Source organism: Varanus komodoensis, unplaced genomic scaffold (genome assembly GCF_004798865.1).
Source record: "Varanus komodoensis strain SLA01 unplaced genomic scaffold, ASM479886v1 scaffold12, whole genome shotgun sequence".
NCBI classification, from domain to species: Eukaryota; Metazoa; Chordata; class Lepidosauria; order Squamata; family Varanidae; genus Varanus; species Varanus komodoensis.
This window is the reverse complement of record NW_025335349.1, coordinates 13,888,051-13,904,560: the sequence shown is the minus strand read 5'-3', so window position 1 is coordinate 13,904,560 and position 16,510 is coordinate 13,888,051. Positions and strand designations below refer to the sequence as shown.

Sequence of the window (16,510 nt, the reverse complement as noted above, 5' to 3'; positions counted from 1 at the left end):
TGGGATGGAAACACTCATCCCTACCTTCCATGAGTTAATCTAAAGATTTGAACTGAAATCTATATCCAATGTGACATGAGTGTAGGTCCACTCTCACAACTGGACTTTCCATTCTCCCCCACCTTGTGTACCCCAAATTTGTTCTGGGGAGGCCCCCAACCCTTTGTAGCAGATTTGTGGGTGTTCAGTTGGCTGCAGGGATCGTATCTTGCAAAAATATTGTCAGTTCCACTGGCAGACAGACACTATCTGATACAGTTCACGGCCTACATGTTACATCATCCACATGAATACTCTATATGTATGACTGGGGACTCTGTCTTCTTTAGTTTTCCCACTCATGTAGACATAGCCTACATTCATACAATTATGTATGTTCTGTAGACCCATCTTCCACAACCTGCTTTCTCTCCAGATGTGTTAGAGTGTAACTTGCATAATTCCCAACCACCATGGCTATCAGCTAACACATTTGGAAGGGAAGCAAGTTGAAGCAAGTTGGCACAGGCTCTGTTGGACATGGAACCATAGGGCAGAGCCTTCAAGCCTTCATGAACATTTGTTAAAGAAACAGGATTAGGATGGTAGTCCTTATACTGTAAGTAACAGTAATAACAGCAATGCAAGTGAAGGTAGTAAACATGCTTGGGATTATGCTGTTACGAAAATTAATGCTCTACTGTGGAAGTACTCTTCCTTATGATAAATATGACTTGGGCCTATCATCTTTTCTCATGAATTCTTCAGGCAAAAGACTAGATTTATTTCAAATAAATTACTAAATTATTTTTCTCTATCCAGAAAAATAAGCCAAAATAAAGAAGCCGTCTTCAGTCTTTACAGAAACTATTTGCAGTCAGCCATAAGAGGCACATTCCTCCAGAACATGAATCACCACATCTTGCCTGTGCAAAATGTATTTTGTGATCCATGGCCAGCATCAGCATTCTTATTGTGAGGCACTGTTTACAGCAAAGCTTTGTTGCCTCCTCCACAGATGTTCATGAGTACAAGAGAACATCATTCCTACACAACCCATCAGAAACAGATGAAGGTTGCCAAGTAGCAGTACTTCTTGGATTTCACCCTTTCTTTTGGAATCAATTATTGCTGTTCTGGATGGGTTCTGGCAAACAAAACTTCACAGAAAGATTGTGCCTTCATGTAAATGCTCTGATATGACATTGCCAAGTGGTAACTTCTTAACTCACCCTACATTTCAAGGACTACAATGGCACTGGATCATCATCCAGTGCACTTAGCTCAGTTTTTATTTTATTAGGTGATTCTAGGCAAGGTTCTTATTGCACCATTGCCCTGTTTCATTCACCAAATTTTAAAGGAAGGCCAGGCAACATCTTCCTCTTATAATCATCCCGAGTTTTTCTACTACGACTTCCATTTTCTTTCTTGCCACAGAAAAGCTGAAGAGAAGATGACAGAACTGTGCACTGCCTTCAGTTTTGCTGATTCTGAGAGTCTGAAGCAGTGCCCTGTACTGCTAAACAGCTCCTGCTCTTTCTGTTGTGCTAGAGGGACCCGACAGCAGCAGAACAGGAAGATAGCACTTGCTAAAGCAACCCAGGAAGCAAGTGGAAGAACTGCAACAGTCAGCAGAAATTCCTTCTGGCAACAAGGAATTTGACTCATTTCTTTAGGGATTCAGTAGCTTCCCATTGCACGAGTGATGGGTTGCACTAATGCTTGTGCTAGGGGCGTGCGAAGAATCCTATGGGGGATGGAAATTTGATGGAATTTCACAATTAATCTCCCCCAAGATTTTACTTTGTCAGCCCTGTCCTTGTGTTGACTCACCATGGTACAAGTAAAACCAGCTTGCTGACAAGCAACTCTAAGATGGGCTGCAGTTTGCACATTAAAAACCTAAGGACGTTTTTGCAAATCATGCAGATTTCACTAATCAACCATGGAAAACAAAGGCATTCTAGGTTGATTTGTGCAAATCACATGATTTATGAAAATGTCCTTAGTGTTTTTAAAAATCATAGCCATTCATGAAAGACCCTCTCCACCACCACCACAAGAGTCTGATTTAACCTGCTTCCTGAATCTACTGAGCTCAAACGAACCAGATTTTCCAGTGTCAGCACATCCTTAGCTTAGGAAGTACCCAGGGTTTCTAGAAACCTAGTCTGAAAATCAAAATCTAATAATACAAGTAAATCTACATGTTAACTACATGGCAAAGGAAATTTGACATGAAGGAAAATTTACATAGATTTTCTTTTGTTAGTGTCTGGACCGAGAACAGGCCATTGAGTGGATTAAAAAGGAAAGATTGCCAGCATTTTTAGAGAGCGATTGTTACTTTGAATACAGGTACTACAACTTCTAATCAGAATACAAATTGTTAAAACTGTATTTTTTGTCATACACAAACCCAAACTTGCCAGAAATCTTTGGCCAAACTTACATAAATTGAGCTACTTCTGTGAATAACAATAAAACTGATGCTAATTTTATAGCCTGTCACTCTGAATTTTTTACAAGCAATAATAATATATGATCCATATTTAATCACTTTGCTGGTATGAATGTGTGTAAACAAGGGATCTCAGCATAGTGTTCCTACAGAAAACTCTTTTGCCTAATCTCTTGTATATCTATCTATGTGCCTGTCTTAAAAACCCATATTAGAACAGCATCCAAAGCTTAATGTAGACATAACACTCACACTCTTTTATCCAGGGTTAGGAATGTACCCTTTAGTCATACATTTCTTTCTCTGGCTTCTCTCATTTTGTGTTAAATCCCTTACCACAGCTAACATGTGGCTAATGGTTATGTCTTCCCATGTTTATTGCTAATCAGAAGCTGTTCTTAATGATAGGATTTGAAACCAGCATGAAACCTTGGTTCAGGGTTAACCCTAATTAGACTTAATCCTGGTTGATAAGGGGAAGATGAGGAAATTTGTGCAAGAGGTGGTAGAGAGCCTCTTCTTAAAGAATCATGTTCCTCCAGCCAGTCTTAGTTATGGGCTTGAGACTCTCACATCCAGGAAGTATAATTCTTTCTCCTCTCCTCCTCATCTTGCTGTCAGTTAAAACAGAAGTCCTCTTTGTTCCTGCAGATGGGAAGAGGGAATGACAGGATGGCAAGGATCAAACGGGGCAGGCACTTCTTCCTCTTTTGCAGTTGTACAACTTTTAAGGGTGCAGTCCTATGCACGCTTAGACAGAAACAGCTCCTACAACTTCCAGAATTTCCTAACCAGCACAGGAACGGTAGGACTTGTTTCTGTTTAAGATTAAAGCAGGCTTAAAGCAGCTTTTTGCCTGGGACCCTCCAGAGGTGTTGGACTTCGACTTCTAGCGAGCACGCATTAAAGTCGGCCTGCTTTCTGGCGGTGTTCTGAGTTTGTTGCAATGCCTTCAGAACGTTTCATACTCAGAATCGGTGGAAAGAATTAGAATCATGTATTGGTAAAAATGTCTCGGTTTGAACACTAATGCTCTCCTTGATGTTAATGGTAAAGATAGGTGTAGACCTTACGATATTTGTCACCTCTCTGTAGGTTAGCTAAACTAATATCACAGGTGGAGTGGAGCAAAACTGGCATGAATTTTATGATAGATAAAGCATATTATCCTTGGTTCAGTAAAAGCCCACCACCTCCAGAGATCCGTGAAGAAAATGAAGATGACTTGATTATGAAGAAGTTCTATGTCTCTCTTGGCCAGGTAACACAAACTCAGTGATTTGAACCCGGAAACTCTATAGGTTTACTCTATATAAATAAGACAGAGTAGACATGGAATATGAAGGCATGCTTTTTAACATTATATTTTTATTTCATCATTCCTCCAAAAAGTTCATATGTGCCCTTCCCTTAATTTTATTCTGGCAAAAGTCTGTGAGGTAAGCTAGGCTGAGAAATATGTTGACCTAATGATACCTAAGAAACTGCATGGCTGAGTGTTGATTTGAACTCAGACCTCCCTAGTCTAATACTCTACCCCATAGGTGAGAATTGTCAGTTCATAGGCCAGATGTAGTCTAATGAGCCTTGGATCTGGCCCATGTCTTCCAATTTTCAATCAGACATGGCAGTTGGACTAACAGAAAAGGATCCCATTTGTGCCCATCTGCTGCATGGGTCGGAGAGAAGGAAAGAAAGGGTGTCTGTGAGAGAAAGTAGCAGAAAGAAAATTAGTGACTTATCACCAGCCATGGCCCCACCCTTTTAACACTGGCCCATCTACTTTCTTGCAGAAGATTCCCTTGAGAGAATGTGGCCCAAAATACTAAAAATGTTCCCTGTTCATTTTCTAGTCACCAGCAGCACATGGGCTGGGTTCAGACAACACAATCCATACTCAAGGATTGAATATGGGTTGCATGTAAATTGGGTTGTTGTTGAAATGCAGGTAGTTGTGTTGTCCAAACCTTGTCAAGATAGTAAACCATGATGAACACACCTCAGTTCACAATCCAACAACAAACCATGGGTTTTCTTTATGAGTGGTTTGTGGTTAGCGAGTCATCTGTACCATCTTTAGTCCAGATGGGTTCAGTGAACATGATAATCTGCATTTCAACAACCCATGCTTAAGCCGTACTCAACCATTGAGTGTAGGTTTATTCTGTTGTCCGAAGCCAACCACAGGCTTCATACAGGTTATTTGTATAGAATGCAAGTTACTCTCCTTTCCTCTGGCAGTCTCTTGGGCATTTAAATAGCTGCGTGATAGTTACAAGGGATTGGATTAGGTTTTGCTGACATGGAGATGCAGTGGTGAGGAAAGCTTAAACTTCTTTTAGACATGCAGATGTCAAAAGCACAAGAGCCCTGAAATAATAAAATTGATGAACCCTAATTGAGATTAAGGACATTAGGCTGAATACCTATCACTGGTGCACATAACATGTTGGGTTGCAATTAAGCAGAATATTACAAATATTCATGAGTGAAGGTCAGCAAAATACAGATTTATGTTTTTTTCTGATAGAAGCTATAAAAGTAGCAGTATTCACTGCCATGTTTAGCTGTTTAATGGTCTAGTGGGAACATACAGTGCCTTGCAGAAGTATTCACTGTTCCTCTGACTTTTCCACAGATTGTTGTATTATAACCTGGAATTGAAATATCTTTAATTAGTATTTTGCTGACAGAGCTGGAGTGGCATTGCCAGGGAAATGGGCAAATATTGCAGTATCCAGATGTGCAAAGCAGATACAGTCTTACCCTAGATGACTTGCAAGTGTAATTACTGCCGAAGGTCCATCTACCACGTATTGATTCAGGAGGTTGTTATGCAAGCAGCAAGTGTCAGCTTTTTTTTTCACTTCACTTTTGCACCACAGTAAAATATTTTGCACCTTCACAATGTTGACTATCCTGTGTGCATCAACTGATAACCATGCCAGTTAAATACATTTTAATTCTAGGTTGAGACACAACCAAATGTGAGGAAGGTAGATGCTTCTGCAAGGCATTGTAGTGTATTTACATGATTTAACATTAGTTCTTCCTATTGTTCTGCAGCTTTCTACATTTTGGTCCCTTAGTTATATAACCGTTCATTGTGATTGGTCAGAAATGTTTCAAAGGAAAGAAGAATTCTTCTCTCAAAATTATAACTTCAACCAAAGGAACATGATCAAAGACTTAAAGTGTAGAAAACTTATACTGTCAAATGTTTTATTTAATAGGCTACTGTTACCCAGACAAAGGATTGGTTTACTCTAGCCAAGCAAAGTGAACACACGATTACTACAAATGCTATTACTTGTCCTCTGACATCTTCCCATGTTCGCTTTTCTGATGATTCTTCAAAGTCATCTTCTTCATATCTAGGTAATGTAAATAAGAAGAATAAGTATTATGCCTATTGTTCAATGAGGCTTGTCCCAAGTTAGTGTGTATAGGGTTGCCGGCCATCAGTAGTATGTACGCTTACTTTCTTACAGAACAGTTCTGTGCTTATTTGTTCAGAAGTACACTCCATTGGGTTGAGTGAGGACTGACTCTCATGTAAGTATGTATACGATTGCAGCCTTAGGCAACCTCCAAAAATATAAAATGTGTTCTCAGATACTGCCTGAGAAAGGAGGTGACAGAAGCTGAATTTTCCACCCACTCCCTGCCAGTCTGCATTTGCTTCTGAAATGCTCCCTTGATCTTGGGACTCTTCTGAGTGGAGTGGGCCTGGTGCCAAAAGAAGAAAAAGAAAGTGTGGGTGTCAGATGAGCCTATCTGGATAGATTATTCTATGAATGGAGCACCACAACTGAAAGGGTTGTTTGTCTGATTGCCAAAACAGGAACAACAAGAGAAAAGCCTCTGAAAATGACTGAACATTTAGGCAAATTTGTATAGAAAAGATTTTTTTTTGTATCAAATGTCTATGAGTCAATGATGTGATGTGGCTGCAGAAAAGAATGCTGTTTTGGGCTGTATTAATGGAAGTATCACTTCCAAATCACATGAAGTACTAGTTCCCCTCTACTTAGCACTGCTTAGTTTAAGAAAGATGCAAACACATTGGAAAGTGTTCAGAGAAGGGCAAGAAAGATATTAAGAAAGCCCAGTGAGGAGAGACTAAAGAATGGAGCATATTCAACTTTAAGGAGAAGACAAAGGATTGGGCATATTTCACTTTAAGGAGAAGACAAAGGAAGATGTGACAGCACTTTTTAAGAACTTGAAAAGTTGTCACACTGAGGAGGATCAGGATCTGTTTTCAATATCTCTGAATGCAGGAAATTGAATAATAGGCTCAAACAGGTTTCAGCTGAACATCAGGAAAGCCTTACTGACCTTTAGTGCATACTATAATGGAGCCCATTACCCAGGGAGGTTGTGGGCTCTGCTATGCTGGAAGCATTCAACTTGCAACTGGACAGCTGCCTGTTAGGATTGCTTTAACTCTGAGTCCTGCATTGAGTGGGAAGGTTGGACCTGACGGTCTTCTTGGTCCCTTTCAGTTCTACTATTATATTATTCTGTGTGTGTGCTGGGGAGGAATGTATTTTGTTTCCAAGAAGAATTGTGTGCCCTGCCACCAGCCCAACAGCTGTTTGGTGGAGGCCATGCTATGGAGGCAGGAGACCCAGTGTTAGCTGCAAAACTTTTGTTGATGATCCATGTGCAGCCTGCAGGCAGTATGTCCTCCATGCCTGCCTTAAAGGTAAAGACCAGTATTTTGAGTTGTACTCAGAAATGGACCAGCAACCAATGAAGCTGTTCAAATGGCAAGACTCCCCTTGGCTGGTCCTCATAAGCAGTATCTTGGACCAATTTAATTTAACTAGAAGATTTTAAGGCAACTCCTTTGCATACCCTCTTAGTTTGCATGAATTTTTTTGATAATGCTTATGCCAAAATGGGAAGGATTTAGATGGTTGTCAATTCAAAAGTCTGTGAAAATACTAGGGCAGATGGCATTAGTTTTGAGGATATGATATTTGTAATGATTTTAATGTTTAGTTTAATTTACATTAGATTTCAGGTCTCAAGAAGAGATGCATAATATTTCTTCTACCATTCTGAATGCCATTGTTTACAATGCTCATTTAGGTAAGTGACATTCAGAGTGAAAAAAGTATAAAGGGGGAAGGAGAAAAAGAGTGCATGACATTCCCTTAATAGGAAGAGGTTCATGAAAAAGCCATTTACACTATTAGTGTCCTCATGACAACAGCAAACTGAAAGCTCAATAAACTTCTTGCAGTGGATGGTTTTTCTTCAAATATGCTAGTTGAACAGTGGGTGAGCACACAGGCACAGAGAAGCAACATAGCACTCATTCCCTCCACCCCCTTTTTAATGCAGCACTCATTTCAAAGCAACATCACTCCAGCACACTAATGTCTTGACAAGCTGTTTTGGATTGTGAGAAACCACATAATAATAACCTCTGCTAACAAGTTACACATGAAGAATCTTTCTTCCACACTTAAGCTCAAGAAGCATCCCAGATAGTTGAAATGTTGCACATATTTCTGTTCCTTGAAGTAGCCACCATAGGCCATTAGTGATCATTCTGCGGGCCATGAACACGTGCTGTGTTGTACCAAGGCCTTCAAGTACCACCCTGAACCTGATGTCCTTCAGATGCATTAGACTATAGCTCCCACCATCCCCAGCTTACATGCTCACTAACCAAACTGTCAGGGGATAGTGGAAGTTGTGGAGGGAATCAGATTGGGAAAGACTTAGACTGGTCTAGAAAAAGTGGAACCTTTGTGCATAAAGAGCATGTTCACTTTGGTGTCTTGGGAAATTTGGGGAATTGATCTTCTCTGGTTTTTAATGCAGAAGCAGATTCTGGGATTAAGAAGAAACACAGCCAGACTGGTTTTCCACTTCTTCAGAAGGCAGCAGCCAGAAGAAGCATAAATGAGGGCTATTCTGTGTCACTTCCTGATACTCCTTCACGCACCATGCTAAGAGCCTATTTAGGTCCAAACTGGGATGCTGTTCCTCAGGAGGAAGCAAGTGAGCAACATCAGGAATCTGCATCTTTTCAGACAGTTGATGAATTTTCATTAGCCTTTGCTCAGTATATACTAAGAAACTCTGTTGCAGTTCTCACTGGGCAACTGCCTGAAGCCAGTCCAACTGATGTCAACTTCAGTAGGGTGTCAAGAGTGTTTATATTTGAGATAGCTGACAGTCAACCTTTCATGGAGGCCCTCCAACAAAACTTTCCACTCCTTGGAGATGATACAGTGGACAAGAAGAGTGAGATCAGTACAAAGTCTGAAAAAGATTATACTGAAAGCAGGGCTTCCTGGTGTGTTAGCCACAAGACCTATGACATTGGTAACAGGCATGAATTTGAAAGGTTCAAGAAATTCATCCGAGGAACTTTGGGTGAAAGATACTGGTGGCTCTGGATAGATATTGAAAGACTGAAGGTCTTGAAGGATCCTAAAAGGCAGAAAAGGTACTTCCTGTTGTTAATACTTACAAATGAGGGTTATATTACATGCTGGCTGGGTTCACATAGCATGGCAAACAACTGTGCACTATTTCCACAGTGCATGGATTTTTGCCTGAAATTATGATCAGATGGTTACACAAGCAGTGTGGTTTCTATACTCCCAGCACCGTTCTTCCAGCCTTGCCATGCAACTGGCAGCCCCCATGAACAAAATCCCCATCCCTCCCTTATTTTTACCTGTGGGCCTCAGCAGCCTCCTCAGGATTGGTCTGCTGCACTCCTGAGGCAGGTTCCCCTTTCCTCCCCCCAAGTGTATCTATGTCTGTAGTGCTTCCAAACTGCACCCACCATCACAGAGATTTATATTCAGGAAACAAAAAATGAACAATTTTGTTGTGATCCCCTCTTCTCTCCACATGTATTTCTGCATGGTGTTCCTATTTCCAAAAGTAAACAGAGAGATGGACACATCATCTGGCCAATAGTGATAAAGCATGTCTGTTGCTAGGATGCAAAAGGCAGTAGAGATTGTAATCTACAGGTGGCCTCTCTTGCCATGAGCCTCATGGTGAAGTGCAGAATCTTAGAATCAACCATGGATCTCTCCATGGTTTCAGGAAACTAATTGTACCATGTAGAAACTCCAGAACTGGGTCTGGATGATACAACAGACCCATAAGGGTAAGATTTCACCATGGTTTCTAATGTCACATGAACATGCCTGGTGTATAGGAGATCGTAACTGTGTCTCTAACTTGAATGTTAATGTGTATGAGGCCCTCATCTAGATGGGGACCTCTGTGCATGGGTAGGTGGGTAAAAGCTTTCCACCAAGCCACTTTTTTCTTTATAGCACTTCATCACATGGGGATTTCTCATGAGTAGGTCTTTCCTTCCCTCTTTTCTACTCCAGCAGATCCAAATGAAGCACAGTCCTTTTGAGAAAGCTTAACAGGTTACAAAACAGTATAAATCAGTGTAGTGTTTTCTTTGGGATGTGACAGGAGCATTTGAACCTGCTCAGTGTCAGCAGTACTGGGCTGGATACACCAATGGAATGCAGAATAGGGCAGCTTCCAATTTTCCTATTCTTAAATCTGACTTTCCTGTATGAGAAGAGTAATCCTATCTTCTAATATATGGGTTGCTATTAATATTATTATTTAAAGATACAGTTTGCAAATGACAGCTACTTGATTAGATGTGAAGAATTTTTTTCAGATATGAATTGATCTGTATTTGTCATATTCTGAGTGAGTGTTTTTCTTCATTCAAGACAGCTTGACAAAATGAAGAAAATCTACCTAATGAGCAATGGAGATTTTTTTCTTACCTTAGAAGTTTTGCAGAAATTACATCTGATGGATGGAGACCAGTGGAACATGGAAAACTTAAGACACATTCAGCCTGAAGTAGTGAAACCTTTGCTTCTCTACTGGTAAGAGTATGAAATATGAAGTAATTCCATCACATTTTTATCTCAATATATGAGCTATTGCTGTGGACAGATGAAGAAAAGAATAAATGTACGCACTTAACCTACAATGGCAAAGTGTGACCTTTTGAAAATATACAATTCCTGTGCAGATATTGAAGGCAGACACATATTCTAAGACTTTCCTCTTCGTGTGTGACATTTGAGGTGAATAAAAGCAAAGCAAAGCAAAACAGGCAAATAATACAGATCTTCAAAATGTATGGCTCAGCAATACCTTTATTAGACTAGCTAAAGTGTTACCAAATGGTGAGCAAGTGCTTAGTTCCCCAGAACTCTTGATTAGATGCTCAGCAAATCAGAGACAAAAATAGCATGTTGTTGAAAAGCACAAAATTCTGCACTTAATTGTGTCCTTAAAATTGAATGTAGGGTCAGACTTACAGCACAATCCTGCACCCCTTTAGAAGTATATTCCAAGAAAATAGCCATTTTATGAGGCTCCAGGTTCTTGTATCTTTGAAGATGCAGCCAGCATGCTTCTTTCTGTGCAGGCTGTGGGGATGGGGAGAGCAGTCTGACCATGGAGACTCAGTACAAGTAGCCATTTTATCAGGTTCCAGTAAAGTTAGATAAGTAGGATATTGCTTCAACTTTTCTGAAAGACCAGCTGCATTCAGTTCTTCAGCTGATACTGAGCAGCAGCCATTTCTCATTTTTATTGTTGATTGTTAAAATTGTTTTGTGCCAATGTGTGTGTCTGCTGTCTGTTTGTAAACTGTTTTTATATTATGTACAAAACCTGTATTTAAGTTTTTAATCTCTGCAAGCCACCCAGTGAGCTTTGCTCGTGGGCAGTATAGAAATGTGATACATGAAATGAATTTCATCCAGCTGCAGCAGAGAAAGATGAGATGGGAAACAAGGACCATTTTGTGCGCTTTGCTGAAAGACTAGCTCCATCAAGATTCTTCTCTGTCTGAACTGTTTTTGAATTGATCATTATCAGAACTGGTATCTTACTTTAAGAATTGGTACCCAAATTTGCTTTTCTCCTCTTCCTTCCTTCTCCATCATGTTCCCCTTTTCCTTTTGTGTTATATCTTTCAGATTATATCTCTGTGAGCAGGGGCAGTTTTGATTTTATTGAATTTTATTTACTAAATTGCTTTGGGAGCTTTTTTAGATGAAGAGCAAGCTAAACAGTCTATTAATAAATAATAAGTGTGTATAGAATTGCAGCCTTTATTGGGTTAAACTATACCAGGCTATTACACAGGTTTCAGGTTACATCTATGACTTCTGAAACAAAGAAATTCACAATGGCCGATGCTGCATTTTTTAAAAGAAGTTTGGGTACTTTATCAATAAGATATGTATATTTGGTTTATTAACCCCACTGCTCAGCCTCAGTGGTCAATAACTTATTCAAGGCAACAGCACCAATGTAACTGCAAACAAAAAATAGGGGCTACTGCATGTTTAGTCCAATAAGTGCAATTACTATTTAATTACCATGTGATGGTACCATATAAAAAGTAGGATGCTTCTAACCTCCAAACTCATAGAATTTTGGGCATTTTGTGACAGATGCAAGAAGAGCAGAAGCGAAGGTTGCCTCCATGCTGCTCCTGTCCTGCAAAAGACTTAGCCAATTTTGGCTAGGTTGTGTGCATGGAATGGGAGAGAAGGCCAAAGAACTACCAGAATATCTTGTATCTTGGGAGTGCTTGTTTCCTCCACTTCCTGTCCCCCTGAACACCATGTAAACCCTCTTTCTGAGGTCATTCTTGCAACCTTGGAGATGCAGCTGGCACTGTCTGTCTGTGCTGGCTGTGGAGGTGGGGAGGGCAATCTGAAAGTGGAGACTCAGCTATAAGATCAGAGCAATTTTTCAGTTTTGTAACTGGGTCTCCCAAATTCCTATGGCCATTTAGATAGAATTGTGCTGCCCTGCTAAGAAATGGCAGCTTTCCTAAGACCATCCAGTGAACAGTGTAACAGCGTCTTTGATATCCATACCTAGCAATCTGTTAACAACAGCGCCATACTTCAGCTTCTGCTCTGGAAATTAATGATGCCATAAAGCACTGGCATGAAGGCATTACTGTGCTAATTAGATGGGAAATCTGCAACTGGATTGGTCAGTGTTTCTGCCTTCACTTTAAGGCAGCTGGTGCAGAACACTGTCATCCAACTGTCAACAGGTATCAACCAGACTTACTCATGTTACACCTGTTTGAGACAGCTGCACTGGCTACCAGTCAGTTTTCAAGCTGAATTCAAGGTGCTGCATTTGAATTAGTTCTTTCTTCTTCAGCTTGTTTATCAGTCTGGCTTTTATCATAGTCTTAGTCCTTAACTGTTTTAAGCTATCATTGCCATTTTATGTTGGAAATATTTATATTAAAAAGTGGCCAGATGAATGTTGTAATTCTAAAGAAGTAAATAAATATCTAAAGATTGCTTTAGTCCAGTGGTGGCAAACCTACGGCACATGTGCCACAGTGGGCATGCAGAGCCCTCTCTGTCGGCACGCGAGCCAAGTCGCCCCAGCATCGCCTCAGCAGCCGAGCATTGGATAACAGCGCATATAAAGGCCATGCACATGCTCGGAAAGGAGTAGCGGCGCCAAGTGATGATGTCACAAGCCGCAACTCATTAACTGCGACTTGTCTGAGCTTTTGCATGGCTGGTCAGTGTGCAGCCAAGGATATATATATCTTTGCTTGGACTGTCTGTGAGTTGATTTTTCTAAACTAAAACCTCACTTTTCAGGTTTTATTGCAGTGTTGGCACTTTGCGATAAATAATTGGGTTTTGGATTGCAGTTTGGGTACTTGGTCTCTAAAAGGTTTGCCATCACTGGGTTAGGGTTAGAAAAACGAGGTGTCCTGGCATGATTTTGATGGTTGGAATGTGCTTAGAATGGGCAGAAATGATGAGCTGTGCAGAAAAAGCTATTCAAGGAAGGCTATTTCAAAATCGCCCTCGTTCCAATGGAACTTTAGCCCTATATTAGGGTTAGGGGTGTGCACCAGGGCACTTGGTCTCTAAAAGGTTTGCCATCACTGGGTTAGGGTTATAAAAATGAGGTGTCCCGGCATGATTTTGATGGTTGGAATGTGCTTAGAATGGGCAAAAATGATGAGCAGTGCAGAAAAAGCTACCCAAGGAAGGCCCTTTGGCCCTTTGTGATAAATAAGTGGGTTTTGGGTTGCAGTTTGGGCACTCGGTCTATTGGATGGCTGAGGCGCTCCTTCCCAATGAACCCAACAAATCAAGCAGTTGAAGCTAAAGTCCTTTATTCTACAAAATGTTGCAGACACGTTAGCAGGAAACGATGATGATGATAATAATGATGATGATAATGGCACAGTTGTCCTCTCTTTCTGAAAGGGATCGGATTGTGAAACGCTTTTAACTTGCTTGGGCCACTCCTCCTTGGGTGGATCTGACAAACTCCCTCCTCCTTTCTAGCTCCCTTGTCTCTAATTGCCCTAGTCTGCGCGTGCGTCTGCGAGAGCACGCATCTTCTAACCCCCTATCTCCTGGGAGAACGCCAATTGCTGCGTTCTCATGGCCATTGTCTTCACGCTCCCCAACCATTTTCATGGCAGCCACCCGACTGCCCTCCGACCGCATTTCACTATCAGCATCTGCTTGAAGAAAAACTTTGTCAGGGAGTGGGGTGGGGGGGCATTTGTACAACTGGAACCAGATACACATCTTCCTACACTGAATCCGGGTTCCCACAGGAAGCCCCCTTCTCCCCTACTTGCGCCAAAGACTCCTCTGTGTCAGCGGGCACAACACGGTCTCTAAAAGGTTCACCATCAGTACTCTAGTTGGACACTGTCGTGGCAACTTAATTATCACTGCAGCAGGACACTTAATGAAGTACTTCCTGTTTCTTTGTCTGTTTTCTGTTATCACTGTCTATTGGAGGAAAGATAAGGAGCCAAAGATCAATATCGAATGGGAACTTTCTGTGCATTCGAATAGCACTTATGGAACTCTGTTGAAGCTCCCAGTTGCCCAGGTACTTGCATATTATGCAATTAGATTATGCACAACCAGAGCATGTGGTTCTCTTCTGAAGGTGACTGCTCAAGCAACTTCGATTGGTTACTTCTCGTGCATAGTTCAGAACCTCGTCTCAAATAGTGCCATATCTTTTGCACTAGCAGAATTACACGTTTGGATATTGCCTAATATCACAAAGAAAAACAAAACCTGGGTTATTAGTGTGTGTGGAGGTTCATCTCATTAAGCAACCTTGCCCATTTTAGCCACTTTTCCTTCTGTCATCCTCCTAGGGGTCCCAGATTTTGTGTTACTCATACAGCTGCCATACAGACTACAAGTACCAACCTGAAAATCTGGCATTCTCGGCAACAGAAGCCACGCATGGATGTGGATCCTTTCCCACAGATGGTGTCATTGCTACCACTGAGAGCTAAATCTTGCATGCCAAAAATAGCACATCCTGCTTCTCAGGTATGGCTTATATACATGGTGCTTGAGGCAGAACTTTTCTGTATAACTGGCCAAAAAAAGCTATGATAGGATAACCTTGAAGGTATCAGTACAAAGCAGATATGCAGTAAATTAAACATGATCAAATGATTATTTCTGAAATGTTCTTTATTTCCTTCATTATTCTTACTAGGGAGCTGAGATTGGATTGCCACCCTCTCTGTCAAAAGGAGCTGTGGTCCCTATACATTCCCAGAGATCTCCCAGGCTATTATCAGCAGTCATGCCACGAAGTCAAAGTGCTGTACAGGGAGAACCTGATGTTTTAATTAGTTTAGGAGATATTAGCAGCAACCGGTAAGCATTCAAATCACGGCATGAAAAATGTTGTGCAATTTGTTAAGGGGCACAGGCCAACCTTTTAGCACTTTGCTTTGTTCTCTTATGGGTACCTTTAAGACAGAGCAAAAAGAACAGTAGTCAAGAGGATGAATGGAGGGACATGCTTTTTCTATCCCACTGGATATTTGGGAACATCAAATGAAATTGTAGGTCATTGGTAAGATTCAATGTATTTTGAAATTCCACCATTATATTATACAAACAAAGAATGAATAATGTATGTAGATCTCTTTGTTTGGATGAAAATTTTAGTTTAATGAATACTATGTTTCTGATCCAAAAGGATTTGAAGTTAGGCTTGAAAGTATCTAACAAACTGACCAAGGAATTCTCATCAGTCTCATGGCCTTTTCTTCTGTTGATTGGTCCAATGTGCTGGTTCCCCTGTAATCACAACAGAGAGGCTGGGAGCCATTCTCTGGATCACCCATTCTCTTCTCCAGTTTCTTTTTCTCTCATAGTATGAACATCCAAGTGTTCTCTGGTGGGCACCTTTTAAAAAATTGATCCCCAGCCTCAACATTACCTGGAGGCAGCCGGAGGTGGCAAAAAACCACCTTTAAAAATTTCCCACTGTGTTCGGAGTTCCCAGTGTAGCATTCCCAGTGTAGCATTGTCTGGAATTTAAAATAGCACAACCACTCCAGTATCTGCCATTTAAAATTTTGCACAGTGCTCTGCAGCTATCTACATTGGGCATTCTAGAATAGAATGGAGCTCCTTTTGTTTCTGAGGCATTACTGTGATGGTCTTCTCTCATACCACGATTGTTTATCAGGAGGCATGTGTCAAAAATGATGTGCCATTTTCTTAGTGTTTATACTATCTTCTGGTGCAGCACAACTATCTGTAGTGTCATGTCCTATGCTGCTTTTCATTGCTTCCATGGCATTAGAAGTGTGAGGTGGTCATAAAATGAACCTTCTTCTCCGGGATTCCTCCTACTCCCCCAAACTGTATAACGTACACACATCAGTAAAGGTCCCACATTACTTTTATTGGAGGAAATAGAGCTTTTGTGATTGTAGTCTGCTTTATTAACTAGGGGCTCACTTTAAAATCTCCCTCAAGATTTCCTACCAGCCTGCAAAGTCATAGGAACAGTTTCTTCTTGCAATCTCTGTTGTAAGTCAGGAACTCAAGGAAAGGCAATTGCTCATGGAAAAGCATTTGCTTTGCATGCAGAAAGTCCTAATTTAATCTCTGGCATCTCCAGAAAATTTGAACAGAAGACAAGTTAAGACTACCTATTTATCTTGGTGTTTTTGTCCACTGTTTAACC

General features: G+C 40.8%; 1 protein-coding gene across 1 annotated transcript in view; it reads left to right on the top strand.

Annotated features, from left to right (window-relative positions):
* RGS22 (regulator of G protein signaling 22) overlaps positions 1-16,510 on the top strand; it is a 90,280-nt gene that overhangs the window by 13,140 nt on the left and 60,630 nt on the right. The window contains exons 5-12 of the mRNA XM_044421460.1: positions 2,255-2,340; positions 3,539-3,704; positions 5,677-5,821; positions 7,469-7,543; positions 8,285-8,915; positions 10,189-10,350; positions 14,667-14,847; positions 15,020-15,183. Of these exons, the coding sequence (XP_044277395.1) occupies positions 2,255-2,340; positions 3,539-3,704; positions 5,677-5,821; positions 7,469-7,543; positions 8,285-8,915; positions 10,189-10,350; positions 14,667-14,847; positions 15,020-15,183 (1,610 nt within the window). The remainder of the gene's footprint in view (positions 1-2,254; positions 2,341-3,538; positions 3,705-5,676; positions 5,822-7,468; positions 7,544-8,284; positions 8,916-10,188; positions 10,351-14,666; positions 14,848-15,019; positions 15,184-16,510) is intronic.